The 25,404-nt window shown below is 48.6% G+C and overlaps 1 protein-coding gene across 4 annotated transcripts in view; it reads left to right on the top strand.

The window, feature by feature from the left end:
- FRMD1 (FERM domain containing 1) overlaps positions 1 to 11,898 on the top strand; it is a 42,696-nt gene extending 30,798 nt beyond the window's left edge. For 2 of the 4 annotated variants that reach the window (XM_072856270.1, XM_072856271.1), the window contains 9 exons: positions 1,942 to 2,097; positions 4,415 to 4,480; positions 4,689 to 4,757; positions 4,948 to 5,122; positions 6,827 to 7,162; positions 7,303 to 7,431; positions 8,168 to 8,247; positions 10,348 to 10,631; positions 10,725 to 11,898. In XM_072856270.1, the coding sequence (XP_072712371.1) occupies positions 1,942 to 2,097; positions 4,415 to 4,480; positions 4,689 to 4,757; positions 4,948 to 5,122; positions 6,827 to 7,162; positions 7,303 to 7,431; positions 8,168 to 8,247; positions 10,348 to 10,631; positions 10,725 to 10,734 (1,305 nt within the window). In that variant the 3' untranslated portion in view covers positions 10,735 to 11,898. Of the gene's footprint in view, positions 1 to 1,941; positions 2,098 to 4,414; positions 4,481 to 4,688; positions 4,758 to 4,947; positions 5,123 to 6,826; positions 7,163 to 7,302; positions 7,432 to 8,167; positions 8,248 to 10,347 lie in introns of all 4 variants that reach the window. The other 2 variants (XM_072856273.1, XM_072856272.1) reach the window with 2 other exon arrangements.
- Positions 11,899 to 25,404: the final 13,506 nt, after the last annotated feature.

Below are 25,404 nucleotides of genomic sequence, written 5' to 3'. Positions count from 1 at the left end.
CTTAGAAGGCCGAGAGTTGGTTTAGTTGTCAAATGAAGGCAAATTAGCCAAGACTCTGTCAGAGCTCTGCAGAGCGTTCTCCTCTTGTGGTGAAATGTCAAGAAAACTGTTGATAAACACTTCAGTGTCCATAAAAATAGAAAGGGAAGCAAGCTTTGTTACAGACACATCACTGTAATGTCTGATGATGTCTGCCGGAGCGGGATGTTCCCTGGGACCTGGACAGACCCTCCTCTGCAACCTGATTTAGTTCTGGAGCCCCCTTCTCTGCTGTGACAGCGGGTTTTAGCCCAGCTCATCCCTTGGGATAGCTGTCGAAAAGCCCAGATGCCTCTGGTAGTTGACTGCTTGTCCCCAGGCGAGTTGCCTCTCCCCTGAAAGGTGACACTGTCCCCTGCTTTGGGGAGAAGGTTCAGAGCAGTGACAGGGGTTGCGCTGGGGAGGCAAGGCTGGTAGAGTCCTCTTTATGCATGAGTCCCAGCCTGCCTGCCTTGCTGTGCAGAAATGCGCCTTTCTCCCAGACAGCAGGCCTTCATCCCATGCCGTTCCTTGCTATGGGGCGCCTGGCAGGAGGTAGCTAACGAAGGGCTGGAAAAGGTGGGTCTCATGCGTGCTGTTTCTGGGGCAGTTAAAAGTCTTATCACAGACTATTGCTCACTTGGCAAACATTGCAAAGGCCAAGGCAAAGCCTGGCTCACCTGTGCTGAGCCACAACCCCAAGCAAGTATGTGGGTGATTTATTACATCATTACAAAGAGCAAAATCTGGCAGGCATGGGGACGCTTCTCTCCCTGCCCCCGGGCTCCCATGGGGAGATACTGAGCAATCTCCTCCTCCAACGCGATCTCTTCCTCCAACACGTGCTTGAGATCATTTGTCTGAGGGCTGCCGCAAGCCTCGTGCTAGCGAGGAGAGGTGGTGCTGCCCTGGGGTGATCAACCCGGCTTTGAACTGTGGAGCTGGCATGTCTCTTTCTGCTGACATTGCGCACCTGATGGCAATGATGTTGTCCTCCACTGAGCCCAGCCTCCCTCATGGGAGGGCAACTAATCTGGCAAGGCATGCAGAGGAGGGCAGAGGTGTTACTGAACAGAGTAAACAAGGGGCTTAATATAAAATGGAAGTGGGAACTGAGTGGTGATGGAGTCTGGTTGTTTCGAGCCAGGGCAGGTTGTTCCTGGCAGGATGTTCTCAGGTACCTGGTGGGATCTAGTTTTAAATGCCCCCAATGGTGGGGGATTTTGTGAAGTAAATCCAGCCAACGCCCCTCTTACCTGTCACTGCCACTCACAGCCTGGAAGGGGCCGGTCTGGCACGGGAGGCGGCCAGGCTGCCCCATAGCCTTGTACGGAGAGGGCACATGGGCAAGCATGGGAACTGGGCACTCACAGGGGAAGAGCAAAAGGCCCAGTGGGGTTTTTCTACTGCTTAGCAAAGCCATGTGCCTGCCAACCACTCCTGATAGATAAAAAATACCTTGAGATAGTGTTATCCACCCCTTTGAGGATGGAAATGCTAAATAAACGTAATGTGTAGTTTCTGGTCTTAAAAGGACCACCTAGCATTTCTGCAGTGTTTGGAGATGGTGCTGTTGATTGTCTTGGCATGCAGAGCAGTATTTGGTATCTGCCCATAAGCATTTATGGATGCCAAGAGTTGGAAAAACTAATTCCAGTACTTAAAAATGAAAAGAGCTGACACGACCTCTGTAGTCTTGGTCTGTTATGATTTTGCCATCTAGGATCTGTTTGGAGACATCGGTGTCATCTGGGCTGCTTTAAATGTTTATCCTCCAGGGAAGGAGAGGTGAACGTGGACTAACATCTTGAGGGACCATATGAACCTCCTCCACCTCCAGTCTCTGCTTTGCTGTTGATCACAGCTGCCTCCCATGGGGATTGCTGAAGAGTTGCTGACCTGTTTGTTTTCCTTGTGGTTTAGATAATTGCGAAGAGGGGGAGTGACTACATCTTGAAACATGCCCCAGAGATGCACCGAGAACAGCAAGGGCTGAGCGCTAAGGAAGCGGTGCTGAAGTTCATTAAGGAGTCCTGCCTGCTGGAAGATGTGCCAGTCCACTTCTACAGGCTGCAGAAGGTTAAACAAAGAGTTTGTTATTTTTAACTTCTCCCCACCATTAATTGGGTGCACCATTGCATTTTTCACTTTCTGTTTATTTGAGAGACGGTTGCCTCTGACTCAGAGAGGCCAAACAAGTCTAAAATATTCAGCCAATGAGGCCTGTCCCCACAAACAAATCTTTTGCAAATATACAGGTATAGCTGGAATCTAGTTTTGTTCTTCGGCCAAGAAACTGGCCACAGGAATGGCAAAACTTAGTTTTTGTCCCTGCCTATCAGTAGACTTGCACCAGGGAAATCACTCAGAAGGGGCTGCCCACCCCCCCTTTTTTTTTTTTTGTTGCAGCCTGTTGAAATGGTGACAAGAGGTTGGCCAGCTTTCACACAAATCCCATGTAATACCTGAAGGTGACACTGAGTCATCCTGACTTTCTTGTCTCCCTCCCCCTCCAACCCCGTCACAGTGGCTGGTGTTTTTTCAGCTGTATGTCAGTTTTTGGATTCCTGGATTGTTGCTTGTCCCTCAGTCTTAGACTCCTTACCCAAGCCTGCTTAAACAGAATGCGCTTCATTTTCACATGCTAAGAGAGTTTAGGTCTAGAAATAGGACTAAAGAGAAGTTTTCTGTTCCCCTTAGGTGAGTGAAGCCTGCTTGTGCAATTAGGAATGGCTTGGACCTTTTTTCCCAAATGGAGATACTCCACTTTGTCAGACTCATAATTAAACTTCTTGGTTGGTTGTGCTCAGTGGGAATTATGTCTGGGAGGTATCAGTGTCCTTTGACCAGATCTAGCAGCTCTAGTTACTGGAGAAACATGCATTTTCTGGAGGAAATAAGTTCCAGTTTGGTGTGTAGTCCAGGCTTAGTTTCACAAGTTTCGCAAACCATAGATGCTCCCCCTACCTATCCTCTGTCCTCTCTGTTTTGATTCTAATGCTGTTAATGATGCAGTCATAAGAGGGTTGGTTACACTTGAATGCCGTAAGAAATCCGGCTGGCAGGACATGATACAATTTATATCCAAAAGCACTGGGGCTGTGAAATTGGTTGGTCTTAATACCCAAATTCCTGTCTTACTTGAACTTAGATTTTTTGCATTGCTGACTCCTTCGTGTGTTGTTTGATCCACAATGTGCTCTTCTTCCTGCCGTGTGACACAGTTATCTCATCTCGTGATGAGATATCCTCCTCCTAGGTGACACCTGGGTCACAAAGCTCCTGATCAAGTGCACAGGGGTGCCAGGTGAAGGTGTCGGTGCACTGGCTGCCCTGAGATTCCAAAAGCAGTCGCTTTTGTCTTACACCCTCCTCATGGCTGCTACTGAGGTTGGGAACTCCAAAAGAAAACACAGCACTAAGCCCCATATCTCTCCTTCAGACCAATACTGATTTACAAAGCTCTTTGCCCTTAGGAGGTAGAAAGCATTTCTTAGTGACTTTAAACTGGAGGCATGGATGGTACCAGGGGCAAAGGGTGAGGTAATGTGATGGCGTAAGGCTTGCATCTTGACAAGCCAGATGAGAGAGTTTTGATGTAAAGTTTGATCTCTGTGAGCCCATAAATTTTTACCCCCAAATTTTCTTCCTCCTGCTCCTCCTAGCAAGAAAAGTATGTGTTCCCCTCCCTAACTCTGCCATGCCAGGAGAGACTGAAAGAACTAGTCTGTGATATTTTTGGTCTTCAAGCAAAGGAATCTCATTAGAGACTGAGTATGTCATACCAAGATACAGCATGAGGAAAAACAAGGAAGTATTCCAACCCAGCCACAAACATTTAAAACCACATGCTCCCAACACTGAGATCAAAAAGTTAGAAGGAAAGTCCCTGTAACTCTGGGTGTTGATTAGCTCCCTCCTGGCCAAGGGACACCTAAGGTCCAGCAAGTCCCTGGATAGGAACAGCAGTGTCATGGCAAGGAGCAGGGGACAGGCATCCTTTCTGTTTCGGGCTCTCTGTCACCTGGAGAGCAAGAGTGGTGCATGTTCATGGGGACAGCAGAGACAGCTTGTGGCAGCATGAGAGGTTACAGGGTACCTCTGAGAGCAGTAATTGTCCATGCCCTCAAATCACTAAAGCTACAGGATTCCCTGTCCAGGGCAGCTAAGCCGTTTGCTGGTGAAATGCTTGAGACGCCCAGCATGAGGGGATTTTAGGTGTAGATATTTCAGGGGTCAACAAGGCAAGGTGCACTTTACAAACACAATAAAAACCAAATGAGCTGATGGCATCTGCCTGATGAGGAGTCCTGCTACCTCTCCTGCAGTAGGTGCCAGAACAAGAGCGTGGTCTTTGTAGATTAACCTTTGACTCCAGGCTCTTCTGTTCTTTTAGGATAAGAAGGAGGATCGCCCGACGGTTATCCTGGGCCTGACCCTGAGAGGAATGCACATCTATCAGGTAACAGACTGCTGTGAAAGCCTTCTGGTGTAGCATTAACTCTGCCCAGCTCCCCTGTCCTCCCCTCCACCGCAGCTCCTCTGCCTCCCCTTCGAGCGCCAGGCTCCACATATCTCAAATTCTTGGTTGTTTGCAAATTCTTTGCACATTGCTGACTCCACCCTGTACCTGCCAGTCCCCGTGTCACTCTGAGTTTGATGTGTTGCAGGAGGTGAATCACGTTCGCCAGCTCCTCTACGACTTTCCCTGGTCACACATCGGGAAGCTGGCATTTCTGGTGAGTATGAGGGAACAGAGGCCATCTGGCAGGGGGCTGCCAACCCGGGAGGTGGGAAAGCTGCCGGCCTGCCCGCACCGCCATGTCAAGTCCTGTCACTCGTACGCACAAGACCGCAGCTATCTCTGGTAGCTGCGTGACTGAAAACATGCTCTTGCTCATTTCACTGGCATCTCTCCTCTTTATGCAGGGGAAAAAATTTGAGATCCAGCCAGATGGTTTGCCCTCTGCAAGGAAACTGGTTTACTACACGGGTTGCCCCTTCAGGTCGCGGCACTTGCTGCAGCTCCTCAGCAACAGCCACCGGCTCTTTCTGAATATCCAGCCAGTGTTGAAGCAGATCCGAAAACTGGAGGAGGCTGAAGGTACGTGACGGAAGAGCAGGTGACTTTGGTAAGGGGAAGAGTACAGCATGTTAGGCTCTGCTGTTGCTTCATGGTGGCTGCTCTTTATCCAATTAATGATGTTTCTGCCTTACCAGGAAGACAGTGAGAGAATTAGAGGTGTTAGATGTGTTTCAAGTCCATTACTGGGAAGTGTTTGACTCCCATACTACTAGACTGTGATCAGAAAGTTTGTGTGTGAGAGCAGCAGAGGGGGAATATCTCTGTTTAAGTAAAAGGAGGTACGCTCTCAATTTGTCTGTTTAACATATGCTTCTGAGTGGAAGTAATTTTGAATAAAAAGCTTTCCATTGGTATAAGATCTTCTTGTGTTCAAGGAGCAGTACAAGTTGTGAGCCTATGCCTTAATTTTTTAGTGCCCTTTAGTAAACACTGCACACAATTTAGTCTATAGTGTCCGACATTTAAGAGCTAGAAGGTGCAAGAAACAGCCCGAGAGCAGATTAGGACTCCCAGAATTTCTTTTTTCTGGTGGGGTCCCCTCTCTGTAGGAACGATGACTGACAGTCCCTGGTATCCTTCCAAGCAGAATTCAGTCATTTCATCACCTCTTAGCTTGGCCCTTGCGTTTTCCAGCTCTGCAAGCTGGGTCTCCTACAACTTCTCAGCCTGCCTCTCCCTGGTGACTGTTTTTAATGCATTGCATAGGTCTTCTTTTGGAGGATTGTGTCCCCTTTCCTCTAGCCTTCTCCTGAATGCTTTTTTTTCCGCCTACTTCTTTCCTGGCTGCTGTTCCCTGCATTCTCCATTCACACTTTCTGTCTTCTCTGGGGTTTGTAAGCCTTGTATCTTTACCTTCAAGGTCAGCAGAAGTTAGCCAGCAGTAGTCGGTCCTCTTGTCTGAGGACACAGACTGACTCCTTCCAGGGAGAAGTCAGGAAGAAACTTGTTTCTGTTTTTTGCCCATCTCAACTAACTCTAAGGAGCTTACATCTGTCTCTGAAGTGGTGATCGCTGGTTGTGTGGAACTGGTGTACAGGGCAAGGTGGCCCTTGGTCTCATCTAGCTTGGTTATTTCTGTCTTTCCCTTCAGTGGGGTTATAGAAGTGGCCTTGAGCTGTGCAGGCGCAACCAGTGGCACATGCCAGTCACCTGTAGAAAGGGTCACTATTAAAGCGTGTGTGGGCAAAAGGCCCTAGGTTGTTTTGTGTCCACTAGCGTTCTGTGGATTTCTTGACCCTCAGCACACCTCTCTTTAGGTAACAGATACAAGCCATGGGAAAATTAATTAATAAATCATTAATAAATGCCAGCCATGGGGATCCTGTCTCCACATGTTGATGACTGTTTTGAGAAACAATCAATGCACTCTGTTTTTAAAGACTGAGCACTTAGGTTAGCTAAGTAATTCCCTTTTTTTTTTGATCTTTCCTTCATTCTGGAAGCTACTGTTTTCTGTATCATAACTGCCTCTACGGGCCTGTTCTAATTCAGGAGGTGCTGGGTTTACAATATGACTGACTAATTCTTTTACAACCAGCTGGGCATCCCGGTATCTGTTGAGCAAACAAAATATAAAACTGTCCCTTTATTTGTCCAGTAGCCGCAGCAGTTGTTTCTTAATCGTCGGGTTGTGCCAGTCCCAGAACTTACTGATTATTTTTGGTACCATCCCTTTGGTCTTGCTTAAAGTTCCCCCTGGTTTCTGTTGTCTTTCTTTCTCAGAGAAGAAGCGCTACCGGGAGTCCTATATCAGTGACACGCTAGACGTGGACCTGGACCCATGCGATAAGAACTCGCGTGGCAGTGGGAGCAGTGGGGGCAGCCGGAGGGACAACCGTCTCTCGCGCCAGTCTACGGGGAGTCACAGCAGCTCTCACACGTCGGGCATCGAGGCTGACTCCAGGCACCGGGTGTCGGTGGAAATGTCAGTGGATGAGCCCTTCAGCATTGACCGGGTGCATAGGAAAGAGAAATCCTGCAGCTCAACCATCAGCTACGGTAGCTCTGGCATTGACAGCGGCAGCAAAGGGCGGGCTGAAGATGACTCTCAGGACGATGGTAAAGAATTTGGAGATGCGGAGCAACTTCTAAGCCCGCTCCTACCTTCTCCTGCAGAAGAGGGGGGAGTAAGAGAATGTGAAGCAGCTTGGAGCAGAAATGTAATGCTAACCCTTCTCCTGCTGCTCTCTTCCTCCTAGAGCTTGAGCTGGCAGTAGATGAGCCAGAGGAGGTGCCTGTAGATGAGCCTTTAGAGGGAGACCAGTTAGAGGAGGCCACTGTGGGAGAATCTGTTGAGTCTCTTCCTCTAGATGCTGCTAGCTGCCAAGGTGAGACGGCTTTCTGCTACTGCTCAGTGCTTTTCTTTAGGCTTTAGCAACAGGAAGATATGTTTGGCAAGCCAGGCATAATCTGAGGGATCTAAGCAAGCTGTATCTTCTTCCAAACAACTGCCAGTGCTACTTACTGCCCTACTGCAACAGGATTTGAAGTCAGCTCATCTAGAGGTTAAAGGCCAGCACCCTATATTGTACAGTGCTGCTCTCCTCTGTGCTCCTCAAGGTCTCCCTTCTCCAAATTTCCCAAGTTTATACTCAGTTAATGACTAAAAGATAACTGAGGTAAACTTTTTGTAGTGAAGGAATTTGCTTGAAAATCTTGTAAACCACAAAACAGCCAAGGGGTTCAACCACAGCTTAATGGGCTAGTCGCAGGAATTAATAGGTAAAGTTTTGTGGCTTGCGATACAGGGAATGCTAGTCAGTGGGGTCACACAGGAGCTGTCTGGCCCTAAGACATACAGCCTTTACAGCAAAGCAAGATGGGTGAATATGGGACAAGTTGGTGAGAAGCTGTTTTCTTGAGAGTTTTTAAACATTGATCCTTAGGGGCAAAAAGGAGTACTTGTGAGCAAAACTCCCAGAGCATTGAGGGCGCTTCCTGATGCGTACTTATGTTTATAGGATAGCACTGCTTGAATGCGGCCTGTGAGAACAACTTCCCTTTTCCCCAGACCACAAAACCTCAAACCTTCAACGCTTTTCACTTCCTCCTTCTCCTTTGCAGCTATAAATCAGGAATCGCTGTCTGTGGTGCAAGTCACGCTAATAAAAATGAGAGGTCAAAGTGTGGAATCCCTTCACCAGGTAAGGCAGAGCGCTTGGCAGGAGGGTCTGTGTGTGGGCACTGAACCAAGGTCTAGTGTAATGGAGACAGCTGTAAATCAAGTGAACTTGATTGGTCTGGATTTGACTGATTTTAAATGGTGTAACTAAAAACAGCTGTTGGCTAGCTACTGCTATCAGGAATAGGATGAGAGCAGTGTTTGGGTCCAGAATAGTACGGAGAGGTTTGGAGTAATCTGCATGGAAATCTTGCAAGCCAGCTATCGTCTGCCTTGGGCTTCCAGATGGGAAATGGAAAATAAACCACTTGCAAATTTTCAGTGCAATATAGAGCCAAGACCATCTATGCAGTTTGGACGTGGGTTGCAAACTTGATCATCTTCCTGCTCCTGAAGCCAGAAGGAGCTCACATCAGAGCAAAGCCAGATGCTCAAGCTCTAATTACTATCATTTGTGTAATTATACTATGTGTGTGCTGAAGTCTTTGTTGTCAACGTTTTCTTTTCATCAAACCCTTGAGAAAAAGCAACTATAGATAGTAAAATATGTCATAGCATAAGTTGTGCTTGGAAAAAGCTTACTCAAATGTCTTTTTAAGGCCAAACAATATTTCTTTTCAAAGTATAGCTGTACCCACTGGGGTAGAAATGTTGTGTGTTGTTTTTTGGTTGGTTTTTTTTTTTTAAAAAAACACCAACAAAAAACCCCCAAAGAAACAAAAAAAACAAGCCTCCACCATTTCTTCTCTCTCTGAATCCAGATTAGCCTTATCTGCTAAAAGAATTTTTAAAATCTGTTCATCATTTTCCCCTTTACTCCCTGAACTTTTCTGAACAAGGACTACAATAATTTCTTAGGACTTTTTTTCTTTTCATGCTTCTTCCTGGACCCAGTCAAAAGTGATAAGAAATTTTCACTTATCAGCAAAATAGTCTGTAAATAAAATCTTGGTTATTTTTTCCAAAGCTGAAGACCGTGCAGTACAAATCATAATGAACTTATTCCTGTATTTGAGTGGAATGACTTAAGACCACAAGGCAGGGAGTGGGCACCTTGTGTAAAGTAATGTTTTTGTGCTAACGCTTTTACCAACACATGCTTATGCTATTAATTATTGGGAGGCATCTGTTTTATAAGAATGTTTCTGATCAACACAGGACTGTTTAAGCAATTGCAAAGACCTGGCTGCCAGTTCTAGGCATCAAATATTTGGTGCATCTTTAAAAAAAAAAAAAACCTTCCTTCCAAGGCCATGTAACTAAATGCTGCAGGACTGGGTTTCCTTAGTGTTGATCGGACCGTACTGTTTCTGGGAGTGCAGCTCAGCCAGAGCAGGGTTTCCTCAGGGTAGTTGTTTAATTCCCATCCCGTGGAGGTGAGATAAGTGATACTAGGAGGAAGTTTCCTGTGTTGCCAACAGAATTGTCTTAGTTTAAAAGTGATATTCCTGAAATAAGCCTTAATATTAGCATTTAAAAGCTGATTATGAAGAGACAGCGTAAGAAAAAACAGGTGTGAAAGTCTCGGATGGTCAGTAATTCCTCCACAGAGGCCACGTCACTACAGCTTGTGTAGCAAGACGCTGCCTCTGGGAATTACTGCTGGTTTGTTGCTTCTGTTTTCTTCATTGCTGAACAGTGCTATATAGATGAAACTGTATGTTGCACTTAGTGAATTTTGGACCCTGTAACCTATTAGTTTGCATGGTTGCCTTCTGAACCTTCCTTTCAGCTCATTAGACTTTCACTAACTCAATGTGTGCAAGCAGTGGGGGTAATTTTTTGGTACGTGCACTTTGCCTATTTGAGGATGACTGCACGGATCTGCCAAGAAGTGTCAGGGCATTCAGGTGTCAAGCGTTTCATCCATTGCACTGGACACTGAGGACACAGTGCAGAGAGATCAGGATCTGTCTCAACATGGCAGGGCAGCTTGATGCACTTGTAATTTCTTAATGGTTCACAGCTTCTTCATTAAGCCAACGTCCTTCAGAAAGCTGGTGGGGCTGTTTTGAAGGAGTGGAAGAACCATTTTGGAAAACTTTTAGCACGCATAGCCAGCATCCTTAGGCTGTGTCTGAGCTCATTGTTTTTATTCGTGTGTCTCTTACTGAACTGGCAGGTCAGATCGCCCAAAAGCAGGAGCTGCGCGGACCAGCACAGCCAGAGTTTGGATGACATCCGCCTTTACAAGCACCGGCACCCACCACTAAGTGCCACGCTGTCTTCAGACACATCCCACAGCTACACGTTTGGCTGCAGCCTGGAGGATAAGCTGTCTATCTATGGCTGTGTTTATTCCACAGTGGACTGCAAAACCAAGTCTGCCCTTTATGGGAAGCGGTCCATGAACTGCCTCTCCTTGGATCTTCTGGGAGAGGACCAGCTTCCAGAGGAGTTTGTGGTGTAAGGAGATTGGAGCTCTTCCATACCAGGAAACAGCTCATCATGGAAATATATACCTCATTAACACATGTGATGTCACTCTGGTTCTTGCAGGAGATTGTGAGCGGCTTTGTTATTCAGCTCCATAATCAGTAAGTGGCATCACTTCTGCAGACCTGACTACAGGGCAAATCAACTGGAGTGTAGCACTTAACGTTGGCATTTGAAGTGTCTGTCTGAGCAGAAAATGGAAGTGGCCTGCACCATTAGCAGTGACACAACCAATATAAAAACCAAAAACAGTGGACCAAAACTGACGCTGAGCTAGTAAAGCAAACACTGTGTCTAAGTGGATTTATCGGAAAGAAATTTAAAGTCTATGTCAGTTATCTTCCTGCCTTTCTCTTGTGGTCCATTTATGTTAATGCTAGTCTACAAATAGTTTGGTTGTCTTGCGTTTGTGCTGCTACAACACTGCCAACAGCTGTCAGGCCAGGATATGGTCTGAGCACATTTGGAGGTCTGTGTATGGAAGCGTCTAGCCTGTTCCTGTTGTAATGAACACAAGTTGCCTATTTGCTTTACTGGGAGCAAGACCTGCTCTGCCAGGAGCTTATTTCTCTTTTGTTGTTGTTGTTTTGTTTTGTTGTAAGCATCCAGCCAAATACAATGTGTTCTTCTCTTTTTCTTTTTCTTTTTTTTTTTTTTAAATGCAACAAATGGAACCGTCTCTCAGCTGTCTGCTACTGCCATGATGCAGATTGGTAAAAAAATGCTTATATCCTTGGGGAGATGGGGGAGGGGGTAAAACAAATGGCTCAACTGCTTCTGAGAGTACAGAAGACAAGAGTGTTAATTGACTGGCTCTTGAAGACAGGAGTGTGACTGGAGAATTTGTCCAGGCATGATCACTCCTTACTTTGAATCATACTTTTATGTTGTTGTTCTTGTTTTTAATAATTCTGTTCCTTAGAATTTTTTCCTCTGCTTACCAGGCAAGTATGGACTGGAGAAAGTTGCTTTGGAAGGACAGACAGAGTGACTGTGTCCAGCTTAGTCATGGATAGGTCATGCAAATGTGTGATGCTGCAGGGCTGGTGATGGTGGCAGCATAGGGTCTTTGTGTGCCAAACCAAGGGTACTTGTTTGGTGATTTTGAGTGGTGGAGCTGGCAGTGCTGGCTCTCACTAGGAAAATAATGATAATTATGCTGTTTGATTCAAGCATTTGCTGTGGGAAACATCCTGCTACCTTATTACATCCAAATAAATGTATGTTTGATTTCCTTCCCTATCTTCCTCCAGTACCTCCTCCCCTCATCGATTCCCAGCATTTGGGAAGCTTGTACTTACAGGCATGTGTAACCTGTGCCCAGCTTTTGACAACCTTGCAGATGGAAGCTAATGATTTTTTGCCAAACTCTAGAAGCAGACTGATGCTATTCTGCTGGTTGAGGAAGTGTGTGTTATGCAGTGTTGATTGACTTAAAAGCTGAAGATAACCGAATTCAGGAAAGGAAGGAAGCCAGACCACGACAAGGAGGGTTCGAGCTGCTGCTTTGATGGTGGGCTTGCAGGCTTAGCAGTTGTCTGGTAAATTGCGCTCCCATAAACTGTTAAAATAGCAAATCCGTGAAGTCTGTCATCTCACTATTTCTGTGCAAGTGAGTGTGGTGTAGAGACAGAGCATCCAGGTGCATCTGCATTTACTGAAGTGGCATCAGTGGCTGTACATCCTTCGAGATTAATCCAGCACCAAACGCTAACTGTGTGTTTGAGGAATGAATGATGGGCACAAGCTCGCTGTAGCCAGGACTTAACTGACTGTGCCCTCTTTGATCACATTGTTCTTTCTTTTTGTAATGAACAATTAGGAGCTGTGTGTTCACCATAGCCTCTTTTCCCTTCTTCCAAGCAAAGCCAAAATGCCTTTACAGAGTACTTGAGGTATGTTTACTGCATCCAAAATAAACCCTCCTAAATGGATCTAAGTGGGTAAAGGACATCTGGCTGCTCGTGAACAGTCCAGTCAAGCCTCCTGCTGTCGGTCACTCCCTGTTACCTGGGGCCTGTTTGGCCATAAGCCATGGGAGACAGGCATGGCCAGGGTCCAGGAGGCCAGTGGCCATGCTGCAGGGAGCAGCCTTGTTCTTCCAGCCGCCATGGAGCTGGAGAGATGGCTCTTACTGCAGTGGTGCCTGTCTGTCCATGGCAAAGGTGGGGGGGTAGAGTGACAGCCCTGCTAAACTGTTGCTGTCCCACGCGTGCAGGCGTACAGTTACTCGTGGTTCTGGCAATGGCTGTTAACAGGAAAAAAGCTCAAAATTCAGTGGGTATAGTTGTTTGGAAAGGTGTCATAAAACACACGTGTGCCACGTGCTCACGTCTGTGCATGCTTGTCTCAGACAATCACATTCATACCTGCTTCAGCCTAACCACCTTGCTGAAGTGTTTATTGCCACCAAGCAGCTTGATATTTTCTTTTTGCAGTTACCAAGCGTTCAATAGAATCAGTGAAATGCTGTAATCCTGCTGTCGCTGGCTTAAAAAAAATACACCAATGCCTGAAAAACATTGTAATTGGCTCTTGCATGAGCATCCATTGCCTTGTATGTACGTGGGAGTTTCTTGTGTTTTATTCATGGCTGGTGGGGAAGGCAAACTCTCCAGGTCTGATAGTCTTCTCTCAATGGTCTACGCAGCTCCCTCCAGTACTCTAAGTTGCATATGCATATGAAGGGGAGACCGGATACTTTTGTGTGTAGACTGAGAATGAATTAATATCTTACAAGCACTGTGAATATCTATTATGCAAGTTTTTGTATTCATATGAAAAAACTGTTCCTGTTAACAATAGACTTATTTTTTGTTTGTCTTCAGATTTAGAAGGTATCTTGTTATTTTTGGTTTTGATTAGTTTGGTAGAGGGTAACGTGTAAGCATTTATCAGCTGATGTTAGAAACTAGCTGCCAATATTTGTACATATTTGTAAAATACTCGTGGTATAATCACTCTATTTTAATGGTAAAAGTTTCTCCTTTCCATGAAAGGAATTTATTGTTTAAAATAAATATAAATAATTATATGTACACCTTGCAATAAAGTATGGATAGAAAAAGGTAACTATGTATCCTTTTTTTTTTTCCTCCAAGAGGTGCGTGTCAGTGACATCTTGCATTTGAGATAGGTAGGTTGCAGAAATTAATTTGCTGCCAGACTGTAACCCATGTGAGCTCGGCTTGTGATGGCAAACCCAGAGGCACTGCAGCCTTTTCCTCCCCGCCAGTTTATTGCGTGCTAAAGGGGCCTCTGTCAGGCATTGAGGACCCAGTTGAGCAGGTTGGAGTCAGCGGGAACACTAATGGGAGCTGAATCTAACTGAAGAGACAAGTTAAGCTGCTCGTGGTGGTTACTCAAGTAAACCGAGCGTGCGAACTCCCAAGGGTGTAGAGAGATCCTGTCAGCATCCTCCCGGGGGCTGCATCCGAGGACAGGCACACCAGCCCACATGATGCTGAGGAGTGCTTTGCCGTAAGTCACCGAACCTGCTGGCCTGGTGTCTGGCAGGGATAAAGGGAAGTTCTGCTTTTCTTGGGACGTCAATCTATGAAGGAGTGCCATACTATAACTATTCACATCTCTTCTCGAAGAAGCTTGCTGACTAGGGTTCCCTCGTAATTTTTTCTTTCCTTTTCTCTGGATATGTTATGGACCACTAAAGCTAGCATTCAAAAAAAAAAAAAATTTATGTACTTTGATATTGTAGTGTTGCCTCTCTTCTTGGGACTTCCCATCTTGTACTTCATATTTCTGTCCAGTACCTGCTGTGGTTCCTGTATATAAATTTTCAAGGACTTTAGAGACTCATCCAGCTTTGGTTTGGGGATGCTGGAAGGAGGTGGTTTGGTTACAGATGGAACTTTCTATGGAGGTAAAATTAATATTTACCTATTATTTAAGTCATCTAACTGAAGGGCTTTGTCACTTCTCTTTGTTACTTTGCTTGGCAAGTAATAGCACCTTGCCTGCTGCTAGGGTGGACTGCAGCTGACCAGAATATATAGGACGAGTCTGAAGATTGGGCTTCTCATGGTACTAGTGAATCCTGTGTGGATTCATTAAAGTGATACAGTCATGGGATGGGGGAAATATTGTTACTGCACTTGATCTGTGTTGAGGCATGCCAAGTGCAGGAGCTGCATGGAGCTAAGGTCTGAAGGTGCGCGCTAAAGCTGATGGGGAAGGGGTGTTTTAAAACACCCCATGTATTTTGGGTGAAGTGACAGCAGTTCCTTAGTCGAGTTCTTGGCAGCAAGGTCTGAGACACTGAAGGCTGACACAGTGTTTTAAGAGCCTGAACTGGTTGTAAAGTCTTACACTGGTGGGCAAGCTCCCTGCTGTAGCTCCTTGCCCACCAGCAATGGTGCTTCCCCTGTCTGGGTATGGTGTCTCCTGGTCAGGCTGTCCAGGCTTCTCCTGGCAGCTCTCCTTGCCCCTACCCCTGCCTCCTGTGCCCCTACAGCAGCCTGCACCTGTACCTTGGAGCCCCTGCGATGGAGCCTGCCCCTGCTGTGGCCGTCTTCCCAGGCTGGTGGTGCCCAAGAACAGGCCTGTGCCTTCGTGTCTCTCCTGGAGGCCCACCAGCTGGGGGAGGAGGAGGAAGGGAACAAACATGTCCCCTCGAGGGTGCTCCCAGGCCCTTGGCAGCAGTGGGGTGAGCTGAGACCAGAAAGCGCCCGTGGTGTTGCCCCCAGAGAAGCCTGGGTGCGGCTGGGAATGGCGGAGGGGGAGCCCGGCCCCGTGGCCTGCCCAACCACCCTGCCCGCTGGGGCTCCCGCCCTGCCGGCAGGCACCGTTTCTCTCCCCTGTAATAACAACGGGGCCCCGGGCCTTTAGGCCACGCGTGGGGCTGCTCGCCCCTTTCCCGCAGGGGACTGAGGGGCCCGTGTGGGGCGGGAGAGGGAGGGAAACGCCCGGGCCGACACCTCGCTCCCTCCCGCGGGGCCGGGGCCTGGCCCGGGCCGTGTGGCGGCAGTGCCGGGCCGGGGCGCGGGGCGGCGCCCGAGGAGCGCGGCAGCCGCGGCCCTACGGCCGGGTCTCCTCCCGCCGGGGCTACGGGCGGGCCGGGGCCGGGGCCGGGGTGCTGGTAGCCGGCCGCCCCACGCCGCCTCCTCCCGCCGCCGGTGCCGGCTGGGCCGAGCGGCCTCACGCAGAGCTGCCGGGGGGGCCCAAGTGGTGCCGGGGGCCGCGCCCCCTGGGGCAGAGGAGACACCTCGGGCCGCTTCCCTCGACACATTGCCAGAGACCAAACCGCCCGCTGCTCCCGGGGCGCGGCCGCACCGCCGGCTGTAAAACGGGAGGAGCCCGGAAAGCCCAGGCGGGCCATAAGGCTGGGAAGGCGGTAGTTGAGCGAGCAGAGCCCGAGGCTGGCAGCGGCCATCGGACGCTCACTGAATCCCGTGCAAAAAGTGTTTGAAGCGGTCCCAGGCCACCAGGGCAGCGTCCCTCGGGCCCGAGGGCGGAGTGTCCAGAGCCTGCACGAAGGGTCGTACGCCCAAACTACACTGGGGACAAAGCTGCTGCTTCTTAGCTTCTGGAAATGCTTGGCATGGGATGCTCGAGGTGTGAAATGTTGATATTAGGTTAAAAAAAAACCTCCATCAGGTGGATTTATGGAAGACAAACCCGTTCAATGCCATATACCCCTGGGGTGGGAAGTCCCAGAGGCACGGACAGTTGTACCCTGAGGGGCTGTAGTTGAGGCAGCGAGGCCGTGTGTCTGCTGTGCCTGCTCTGTGCCTGTAGTTTCCTTCGGTATCGTGTGTGGGGCGTCGCTGGAGCCAGGACGGGTGTAGACAAGCTTCGGGTACCACTCAGTGAAGCAGTTTTTCTTTCATCGCTGAGCTACCTCCTCTCAGGGCGAGCACGCTTTCCACAGAACCTCTGCATGCATCAGAGCAGCGTGCCTGAGCACTTCCCCAGCCACACCCAGGAAGTCACACATACTGAATTTTTAATGACATTTGCACACCATTGCAATCACTTGCCTGTTGCTGCTTCTCACAGCCCAGCTCCACCTTCGTGATCCCCTTGGGTAGCATCTCAACAACGTTTTATGAAGTAAACCCACCTCAAAGTAGTTCCTGACCCTCCTTTGCTGGCACGTATTGTGTTCCTGCAGTTTGTTTTTTGGGGACACGCTCCAGCCCATGGCCGTGCTGCATTTTCACTCTGCTGGTCAGCCGGTACTGGCTGCGTCTGTCCTTCTGCACCCTGAACTTGGCTCTGGAAGGAGGAGATTGTATTTAGTAGAGTAGGATGTGGATAGCACCCCTTGCGCTGGAAGTCTATTGTTCTGCCGCAGAGATGTAATGAGCAAAAATCGTATTTATCCTTTCTGGTAGACTGCAGGGGCAGCTGAATATGGGCTATTGAAGAGCATAGCTGTGGTATTTTAAAATTCTGCTTTATTTTTATTGCTGGAAATATCAGCCTCACATTTTTATTTCCAATCTCATAAATACATTTATACCAATCTTTATTTTTCTTTCTCCAATCACTGCTGTTCCCAATATGCAATGAGATAATTGGATATGGCATGTGCTAGAAGCCCTAAGTCTCAACCCACCACGTGGAAAATACCACTGAATACTTTAGTGACAGCAGAGCATTTGGTGCTGGAAAAATTAGATTGCATTAGCCACAGAAGGTACTCAGCCTCTTTGCTATGACCAGCTGACAAATAGCCTGACTTGTTTGATGATCGTGGCAACAGTGACTGATTCCCACAGCCACGTTCCCCACCCTCTTAGAAAATTAAGCTTTGAAATGTGGCTCGCTCTCTAACCACAGGGGTTCAGACTGGAAGGGTTGCATTGGGGCAGTTCCTCCCTGCTCTTCTGCTGGCCACAGGCTTTGGGGTTACCCTCCCCTCCACACTGTCTCAGACCCAAGTGCATTCAAAAGAGCTCTGGCTATTGGGATGGAGATGCCTGAGCAAAAATATGTGCTGTAGGAAGCCAGGTACTTTTCTCTCCTTGATGCGTAACTTTGGGGGATGACAGTGAGGAGGCTTTTTGCCCTCTTCTGAGGCATCCGCGCTTACCCACTGCTGGAAATAAAGTCTGTGGTGCAGTTTGTTGTTCCTGGCAGTGGTATTGAAATCTTTCTTGTCTGGCTTGTGGGCTGCGTTCCTATATTTAGGGTTAAATGGCTCTCTGTGTGTATGGAGGAAGCCTGGGAAGCCAGCCTGGCTTTTGTCTGCAGCGTCTGCTGAAGTGGATCCTGAGATCTCTGCGTTTGCAGGACCAGCAACACCAGCAATGCCCCCGTCCTCTCCTCTGGCACACGTAGCTACTGCTGGGGTCAGGGAGGGTTTTCTGCCCATATGATCTTTCTGTGGCTAATGCAGACTTTCTACCCATGGACCTTCTAGTCAGGCATGAACAGAGGGCTCCCATAATCCCTCCATTAAAGTGCTAATGGGTTATGAGATGCATTTTTGAGAGCTCCCGTATGGTCAAGAAAGGCATGCCAGTCACCGGAGTGAGTGCGTTAAGGCAGGTGAGGCACCTGGGGCCAGGTGGACAATATTAGTATTGCCAGCTTTGACCGCATTCCTTGCAGGTGTTGCAGTACACTATGATTTCTTTTTAAAGCCCCAGCTCCCTGAGTCATGCTTTTGCATAAGGCTCACAGCTTGTAATAAGAAAAACAAGGAATCCTTCCCAGCATACCTGGCTGAAGGGAAAATTTGGCAATAGGACCATTCAAAGGGCCCATGCCAGAGGGCAATAAAGAGAGCCCTGAGTATGGGTGTGTTTTTGAACCTCTAGATCCAAACTCACACTTAGGAAATGCCTTGAGGCCAGGGGTGCGGACATGGGGCCTTCCTCTGGAGTGGCCATGCCCCCAGCCAGTCCCAGCCTAGCCTGGCATTCTAGTGCTGGCATTCTAGCCAGTCCCAGCCTAGTGCTGGCATTCAGCTAGCCGCGTCCTGCAGGAGGGGACGAGCAGCAGGGTTTGCTGTGGGAGCAGCTGGGTACAATTTTGCTTAACATTTGCACTGCAAATAATAGAGAGGGTACAAACCATTGCTTTCCAATCTGCTTCAACACAAACCACTTTGAGATCCAACGCAGAATTACTGCTGAAAAATATAGGGCTAGCATGCTAAGGGAGAGCTCTACAGCTGTGATGCTGATTTTAGCATGTTTTCAGGATAAACAGAGCAGGGTAGGAGCTCTTGAAGGCTGCCTTTCCCAAGGATGTTGTCAGAGCACTGGCTGAGCTTTCGCACAACCCGGCACCTTTAAGGTTAACAAGCTTTAGAGACTCCCCAAAGCTGCCCCAGACTGCTGCTACCACCACTCTGGCCCTGCTTCATTGACGCCATCCTGCAGGCTCAGAGCTGCCTGTCTAACTCCAGGCAGGTGCCCACAGAGCTCCACATACAATTTCCCCCCATGCAGAGGATGCATGGCTAAAACACAGAGCCCCATGAGGCATGGCAACAGCATGCGCTGAAACAGCTGTTTCAGCGGTGACATCCTAGGTGTGGAGGAGTATGAGGTGGTTTCTGGTGTCCCTAAGCTGCTCTCCTCTGCCCACGAGCAGGGGCCAGAAAGTGTTCCTGGCGGCTCAGGTGTCTACCTTGCTGCAGCTGGTAGCAGGTCCAGGTGGAGGGTGCTACAGAGGAAGGCAATCAAAGCACAGGAAATCAGCTCCCTCCTGAGGAGAAGAGTCAGGGAAAGGACCTCTGCAGACCCTCTAGGAGAAGAGTTACCAGCAGCTGCCCAGAAGAGAAGTAAGGAGAGCCCTGCTGGGGTGGTGGGGTAGGGCTTGCTTGCCTCTCAGTCTTGCCCAAATGCTGTTCAGTGTAGGAGTCATAAGCACTGATGATGCAGGACCCTCTTGGCTGTCATGGAGCAGCTCTTATGCATGGGTGCTGGACTGTGGTCACCGGCTGTGTCAGCAGTGTGTGTAATTTGTTTGTGTGCTGGAATTAGCTGTGTACCCCCCAGATAATAGGTCCCTGTGGACCTGCATGAGCACCTTGTCCTGCCCGGGAAGCTGACATTTCAGGGGTCACCTTAAGCTGTGTTGGTATCCTGAGTGCTTGGTTAGGGTCTCCAAAAAGGCATGCTGGCTGAAGGCAGTTTGGCACTGCCTTGTGCAGCGCCAGGCTTGCCTGCGAATGGGCAGAGGTGTCCCCAGTGGCACTTCCCCTTCCTTGGGCTTGGCTTGGTCTGTTCTGCAGAGGGACCACCTCACCATCCCATGGCAATGCATGGCTCACTTCAGGAGAGCAGGAGCAAACCTGTGAGCGAGTGTGGGAGCTCATCTCTGCCAAGAGGAGGTGGATGCCTCCTAGAAGTATGAGAGTGAAGAAGATGGCTGCTCTGTTGGCCTGAATTTGGCCAGAGGTAACGCCTGTAGCTACTTCTAAGTTCATAGAAGTTCCACAACCAGACTAGATGCAGTCCCGGTGACATGAGAGGCAGGAGGCAGTAGCTGTGTGCCTGGCTTCCCCAGGCATTGCATTTCTCTGCTACGTAACTTGACCAGAGAAGGCTTTCTACCAGGATTTTGGGAGCTGCTGGATCCTCAACAGCAGGAGCCCTCCCAGGACCTGCACAGTGACTGTGCAGATAGCTTGCTTCTCTTCCTCTGCCCCATGTCTCCATGCACTTGCACGTTTTTACGTTTTTGTTATTCATCAATTCTTGTGCCTTTTCTCTGGGTACCTTAGAGCTGAGCTCATGACTTGCAGCTGGGATTACAAAGGTTGTGATGTTTTGATGTGCCAGGATTTACGGGACTGAGGTAGAAGGGGTTAACACAAACCTGCTCATGATGAAAAACTGTAGGCCTATTGCTTGCATCCCATGTCCTGCAAGCGGCTGTTGTGAGTTGCCTGCAGTCATGCATTGTCTACATCAGTGTGTCCATCGTAAGTCTTCTCTCCCTGTTCACATGGAGATGATGCTGATGAACATGCAGGTACAGCTTCTTGTGTTCAGCCATCACAGTCTCATCCTGCCTCTTGCCGTTGCAAACACTACACCAAATTTAGCAGGTAAACCAGATTCTGGTGAGGAAGCAGAAGTCAGGCTCAGATCTGGCTATGGACTTCTTCTTCCTCCCTTTGCATTGCCTGTTGCACGTTCCCCACATCACAGCTGCTGGTCTGGTAGCTGGTATGGGCAGTTTCAGAGTCTTCATGAGCCAAGGTAAGAGGAGAGGTAAAGAGTGCAACAGGTACGTCACTGTAGTGTCTTGGCTGATCTAAGGGGCTTGCTACCAAGAGGCGTTTCTCTGCTCTCATGGCATTAGGTAGTGAACAGTAGCAAAAGCTACTGCTGTAACTTCCAGCTGGTGCATGTCCACTGAGAATCTACAACAGCTTTCCACAAAAAGGCATTATAAAGCTTTTCTTCTGGATGGAGACTGGGAGGGTAGCAGATGGGACACATGTCTCTCCATAAGCAGCATCAGTGGGGGATGTCCAGAGACACGATGCCCTTTCTGGCCCCTGGAGGTAGCCTGGGCAGTGGCTTTTGCAGTGCCTGGTACCTTCCCAACACACAGTTTGTAGTCCCTCTGGACTGAGCCCTGTGCCACCTCCTTGAGGTGTCCCTGTTTGGATGGTGCGATATTGAATAGCTTCTTGCGAACTTTGTCCTATCTCTGTTGGGAATTGCTTCCCACAAGTCAGGCACCATGAAATAACTTGTCAGATCTGGCTACCTAAGCTCAGTTGCATTGCCAAGCACTAAGAGCATTGGCACATTCAGCACCGGCTAGCCATTTTCCGTGGATTCAGCCTTGGCAGCAGACCCAGCCGGAGCAGCACGGGCTGCTCCTCCAGCTCCGTTCTAAGTGGCGTGTGGATGAGTGCATGCATCCACCCACGCTGAGCCACCTACCCCAGGGAGGGCTTGGGAAATGGGTCGGGGGAAAAGGAGTGCGGATGCCTGGATCTCAAACGTAGATGAAACTCTGAGCGGGTGTAAAGCACGTTGTGTGGGGAATGTCAGCCCTGCCTGGCCAAAGCATGCAGGGCTGGAAGTACCGGAGGCCTGTGGCTAAAGCATAAAGAAGGACTGCTTGCTAATGCATTGGCTGCCCTGCAAAATGCTTGCATTTCTGAAGCTGGTTGCGAGTTTAACCTGGAGCTTGTGTTATTCCAAATGCCAGCTCAGAGCATGTAGTGGGCAGAGTCTGTGTGTGTGTGCATGCTCAGGTGGAGGAGGCTCAGGCTGCTAAAAATCCAAACAACTGAAGTGAGGGAGGAAGTATCATCTTCTGCCTCTTGGCTCTTCAAAGCTTCTCGTGTGGCTCCCAAAGCTTTTGGTTTTTGTTTTTATTTTCATTTAGAAGAGCAAAGGAACAGATTAGTAAAGTCGAGAGGAAAATGAGAGGGGAAGACCACTCCTGGTGCTTGCCTTTAAGTGAACTGCTGGGCAGTGACTCATCCCAGCCAGGACAGTAATTTCATGTAACAGAAAAAGGGCAAGAGGGGACATGTGTTGGAGGAGATACTTGCAAGCGTGAAGCCAGAGCAGCTGGAAGAACAATGGGGATAACTCACTGTGGTTCCCCAGGGAAATGAGCAGAGGTGCAACTTTAAGACTGCAAGTCTGTGGATAAGATGTGCACGTCTCATGTTCCTGGAGTTTGATAACTATGGATTTTTTTCCCCACGTTGTTTCTATCGAAGCTGATGCTAAATACTTGGTCCTGATAGCTGTAGCACTGCAATTCTCTTCTTTTGTTGCTGAATTTAGGCCCTGGTGTTTGAACTGCTAGTACTGACATCTGAATGTGTCTGGTCACTTGACCATTTAAGCATGTCATGTACTGAACAAACGAGGTGAATTTGGAGCATGACATCATGTCATGGAAACATTGAGTTTGGGACTCCTCTTCCAAATGCTTTGTCTGATCAGTCTCAAACTCTTGGGTATGGGGAGGAGGGAGGGATCATCCCTTTTTTTTTTTTTTTTTTTTCTTATCTGAGATCTTGGGTAAAAACACAGGCAGAGGGGAGCATTGCCATGACATAAAGGGGCGGTTTGCTGCGTTAGCTCTCCCTGCCCCTGGGGGCATGCTGTGAAATGCTGGCTTCTAAATGTCACTGAAGAATATTTCAGTGCAGCTTTGAGAAGGTTATTATTCGGATGCATTGCCAACCTTAGTCAAGACTGTGGGCACCTTTCCACTTATTAAAGATGAATTCAAATAAACGAAACCGAATGCAGCTGTCTACTCCCCTGGCCTCCCAGGATATACTTGCATGAATTCAAGAAGGCTCAGATATTATCTTAGATTTTTTAGTCTCCCTTTATATAAACGAAATTAAAAGGGGCAAATGCATTGCAAGATAAAACCTGGTTTGATAAAAAAGGATGTAAGAAAAAAGAATTGTAGGCAACGTTTGTCCTCACTCGTGCCCTTCAATTAGATCACCCTGTGCCCTCCTTCGTACGGTATGTGGCTTGCATTTTTGTCTGGCTGGGGCTATGGTTAATGTCACTGCTCAAACACCAAGTTGGTTTTGTGAAAGGCTGCGGTACCTTTGGTGTTCCTGCACTCCGGTCCTTCCGCTCCTCCGTGAGTGGACGCTGCTGCCTCTTCCTCTGCTTGGAAGGGGCTTGCAAGCCCATCAACTTGCAACTGCTTGTCCGCAGCAGGAGCTTTTCCCAATGACCCCTTTGTTCTGCCTGTGCCTCGTGTTCTGCAAGGGTTTGGAACAGTGCTTCACAAAATGGAATTGGCAATTTAATAACAAATTAAACATTTTTGTGAACCTTCCAATGCTAATTATGGTTTTCCTAGCCTGGCTAAAACCAAGAGCAGCCTCTCTTTGTGGTGTGGCTGCTGCCAAGGCATGAAGCCACATGTGGAAATTATATATTTAATTTTCAAACGTCAGCATAGGTCAAGGTTTTTTTTAAGAGTGGGCCAAAGGCGCTGGCTGGTTTAATTACTGCTTTTTTTAACCCCGTGATGAGATGCAGCACTGTTAAGCAATTGTGGATCACATTGCTTCCTTGGGCTCTGCTGGTAAGAGTACTCCTTGGTGGTGAGGAAGATTAACGGCTTGTCTGCAGGGGGTGCAGAGTGTTATGAACTGCAAGGTGAATTTACAGCGTGCCAGCCACGTGCTCACCGTGGGGCAGCTCTCGGGCCGTGTGTGGTAGGCTGCCCTGCACAAAGGCGTTCACTGAGGGTTCTGAAAAACACATCCTCACGGGGAACTGATGGGGAGCAGCTCCTGTGCCATCCGCTCTGCTCTGCCCCATTGCACGCTGCCTTCCCCTGTATGGAAAGCCGGGTGCTGCAAGTGAACCGGGGACAGATTTGCAAAGGCTGAAAGAAGGTGTGTTGGACCAGCGCTGCAGAGCTTAACGTTAGAGCTGGGTAGGTATGGTAGGGATCAAGGCTGAAAAAGTAAGTGAAAAACCTCCACAGTAGTTGTATGTCCTTCAAAATCAGGTCCTTGAGCAATCAGTTTCCCTGGCTGTGGCAAACTGAGAGCTGGGGCTCTCAACCCTTTGCCTGGACTCCCTCCCTAGACTAGGGAGGTGGAGGTACTTGCTGAAAGTGGATCTAGCCTGCTAATCACTTTCCCTTGGCAGCAAGGGGAACCAACAACCCAAGTTGATAAATTCCATCTGTAATCATAAATCCACAGAGAAATGTGGGCACCAAGCTGTACTTTTGGGCCAAGTTTTGGACTTGTACCTTGAAGGCTATTGTCTGATTCCAGATATGTCTATACTTCTGCTAACTTTGTGTAGGTCTATGTGTACGCATGTCTGTGTATTTTACCCTAGATGAGCACTTGCTGCTATTAGGACTTGGGGATTGGTCTGACAGAGTCCCATTTTCCTTGTCCCATCTCCAGATCTGCAGATGTGCTATAAGCCAGAGCATTCACTTGTGTGGGGTGAGACATGAGCTCAAATCCTTTCTTTGAACTGGATCCAAATTTTCTGCTTTTTGGGGGGGTGCTCGGCCTGTGCATTAGAGGATGAGTGAGTAGGGTGCCAGGGGTGAGGGGTGCTCGCAGTGTGGAAGCAGCTTCCACCTTTACGTAAGGTGCTCGGGGTACATTGGCACGAATACCAGACCTTAGGCCTCCCAGGCAGCTGCTGTGCTGGTCAGGCTTCACACCATTGACTCCTTGGCCAACTTGACACTAAACCAGGATCCTGAATACTGATGTATTCACAGGACCAAATTCTCTTGTGTCTGCTGTGGTTTCAATACGGGTAGGCGTTTTGAGAAGGAGGTGGAGGCTCCTAGCTACTGTTGCTGAAGTGGTTTGCTCAGCTCATCTGCAGGGCAAGGAGAAAAGCAGAATAAATTTGAGAGGGGCATCTAAAGCCCAGCCCAACAGGTAGCTGGGGCTTGTGGTGCCTTGCACCGCTGCGTGGAGGCATGCCTGTTTCCTACGGCTGGCCAGGGGATGGTGGAAAGTGTGATGTGGCTGAGCGCTGGCTGAACTGTCACAGGAGAAAGTGGGGGCCCAGGGGAGGAGAATGAGAGCCCAGCAGTGAAAGGTTAACATGTTGACTGCCACCAAGGCATGTTGATCGTAGATGGGAGAGAGGTTGCCCTATACTGAGCAACGCTCCCTCCAAAACAGTGACCCAGGCACCTGGCTGAGCAGGCGGGGATAGGGCAGGGTTGAGAAAGCATCAAGAGACCAGCTGAGCTCTGGATTATGCACTTGTGGGCTTCACAGAAAGGACTTTCTCCTGATTTATGTAGTTTCTGCTCTCAT

Source organism: Ciconia boyciana, chromosome 3 (assembly GCF_034638445.1).
Source record: "Ciconia boyciana chromosome 3, ASM3463844v1, whole genome shotgun sequence".
NCBI lineage: Eukaryota > Metazoa > Chordata > Aves > Ciconiiformes > Ciconiidae > Ciconia > Ciconia boyciana.
This window is presented reverse-complemented; position numbering and strand designations above follow the sequence as displayed.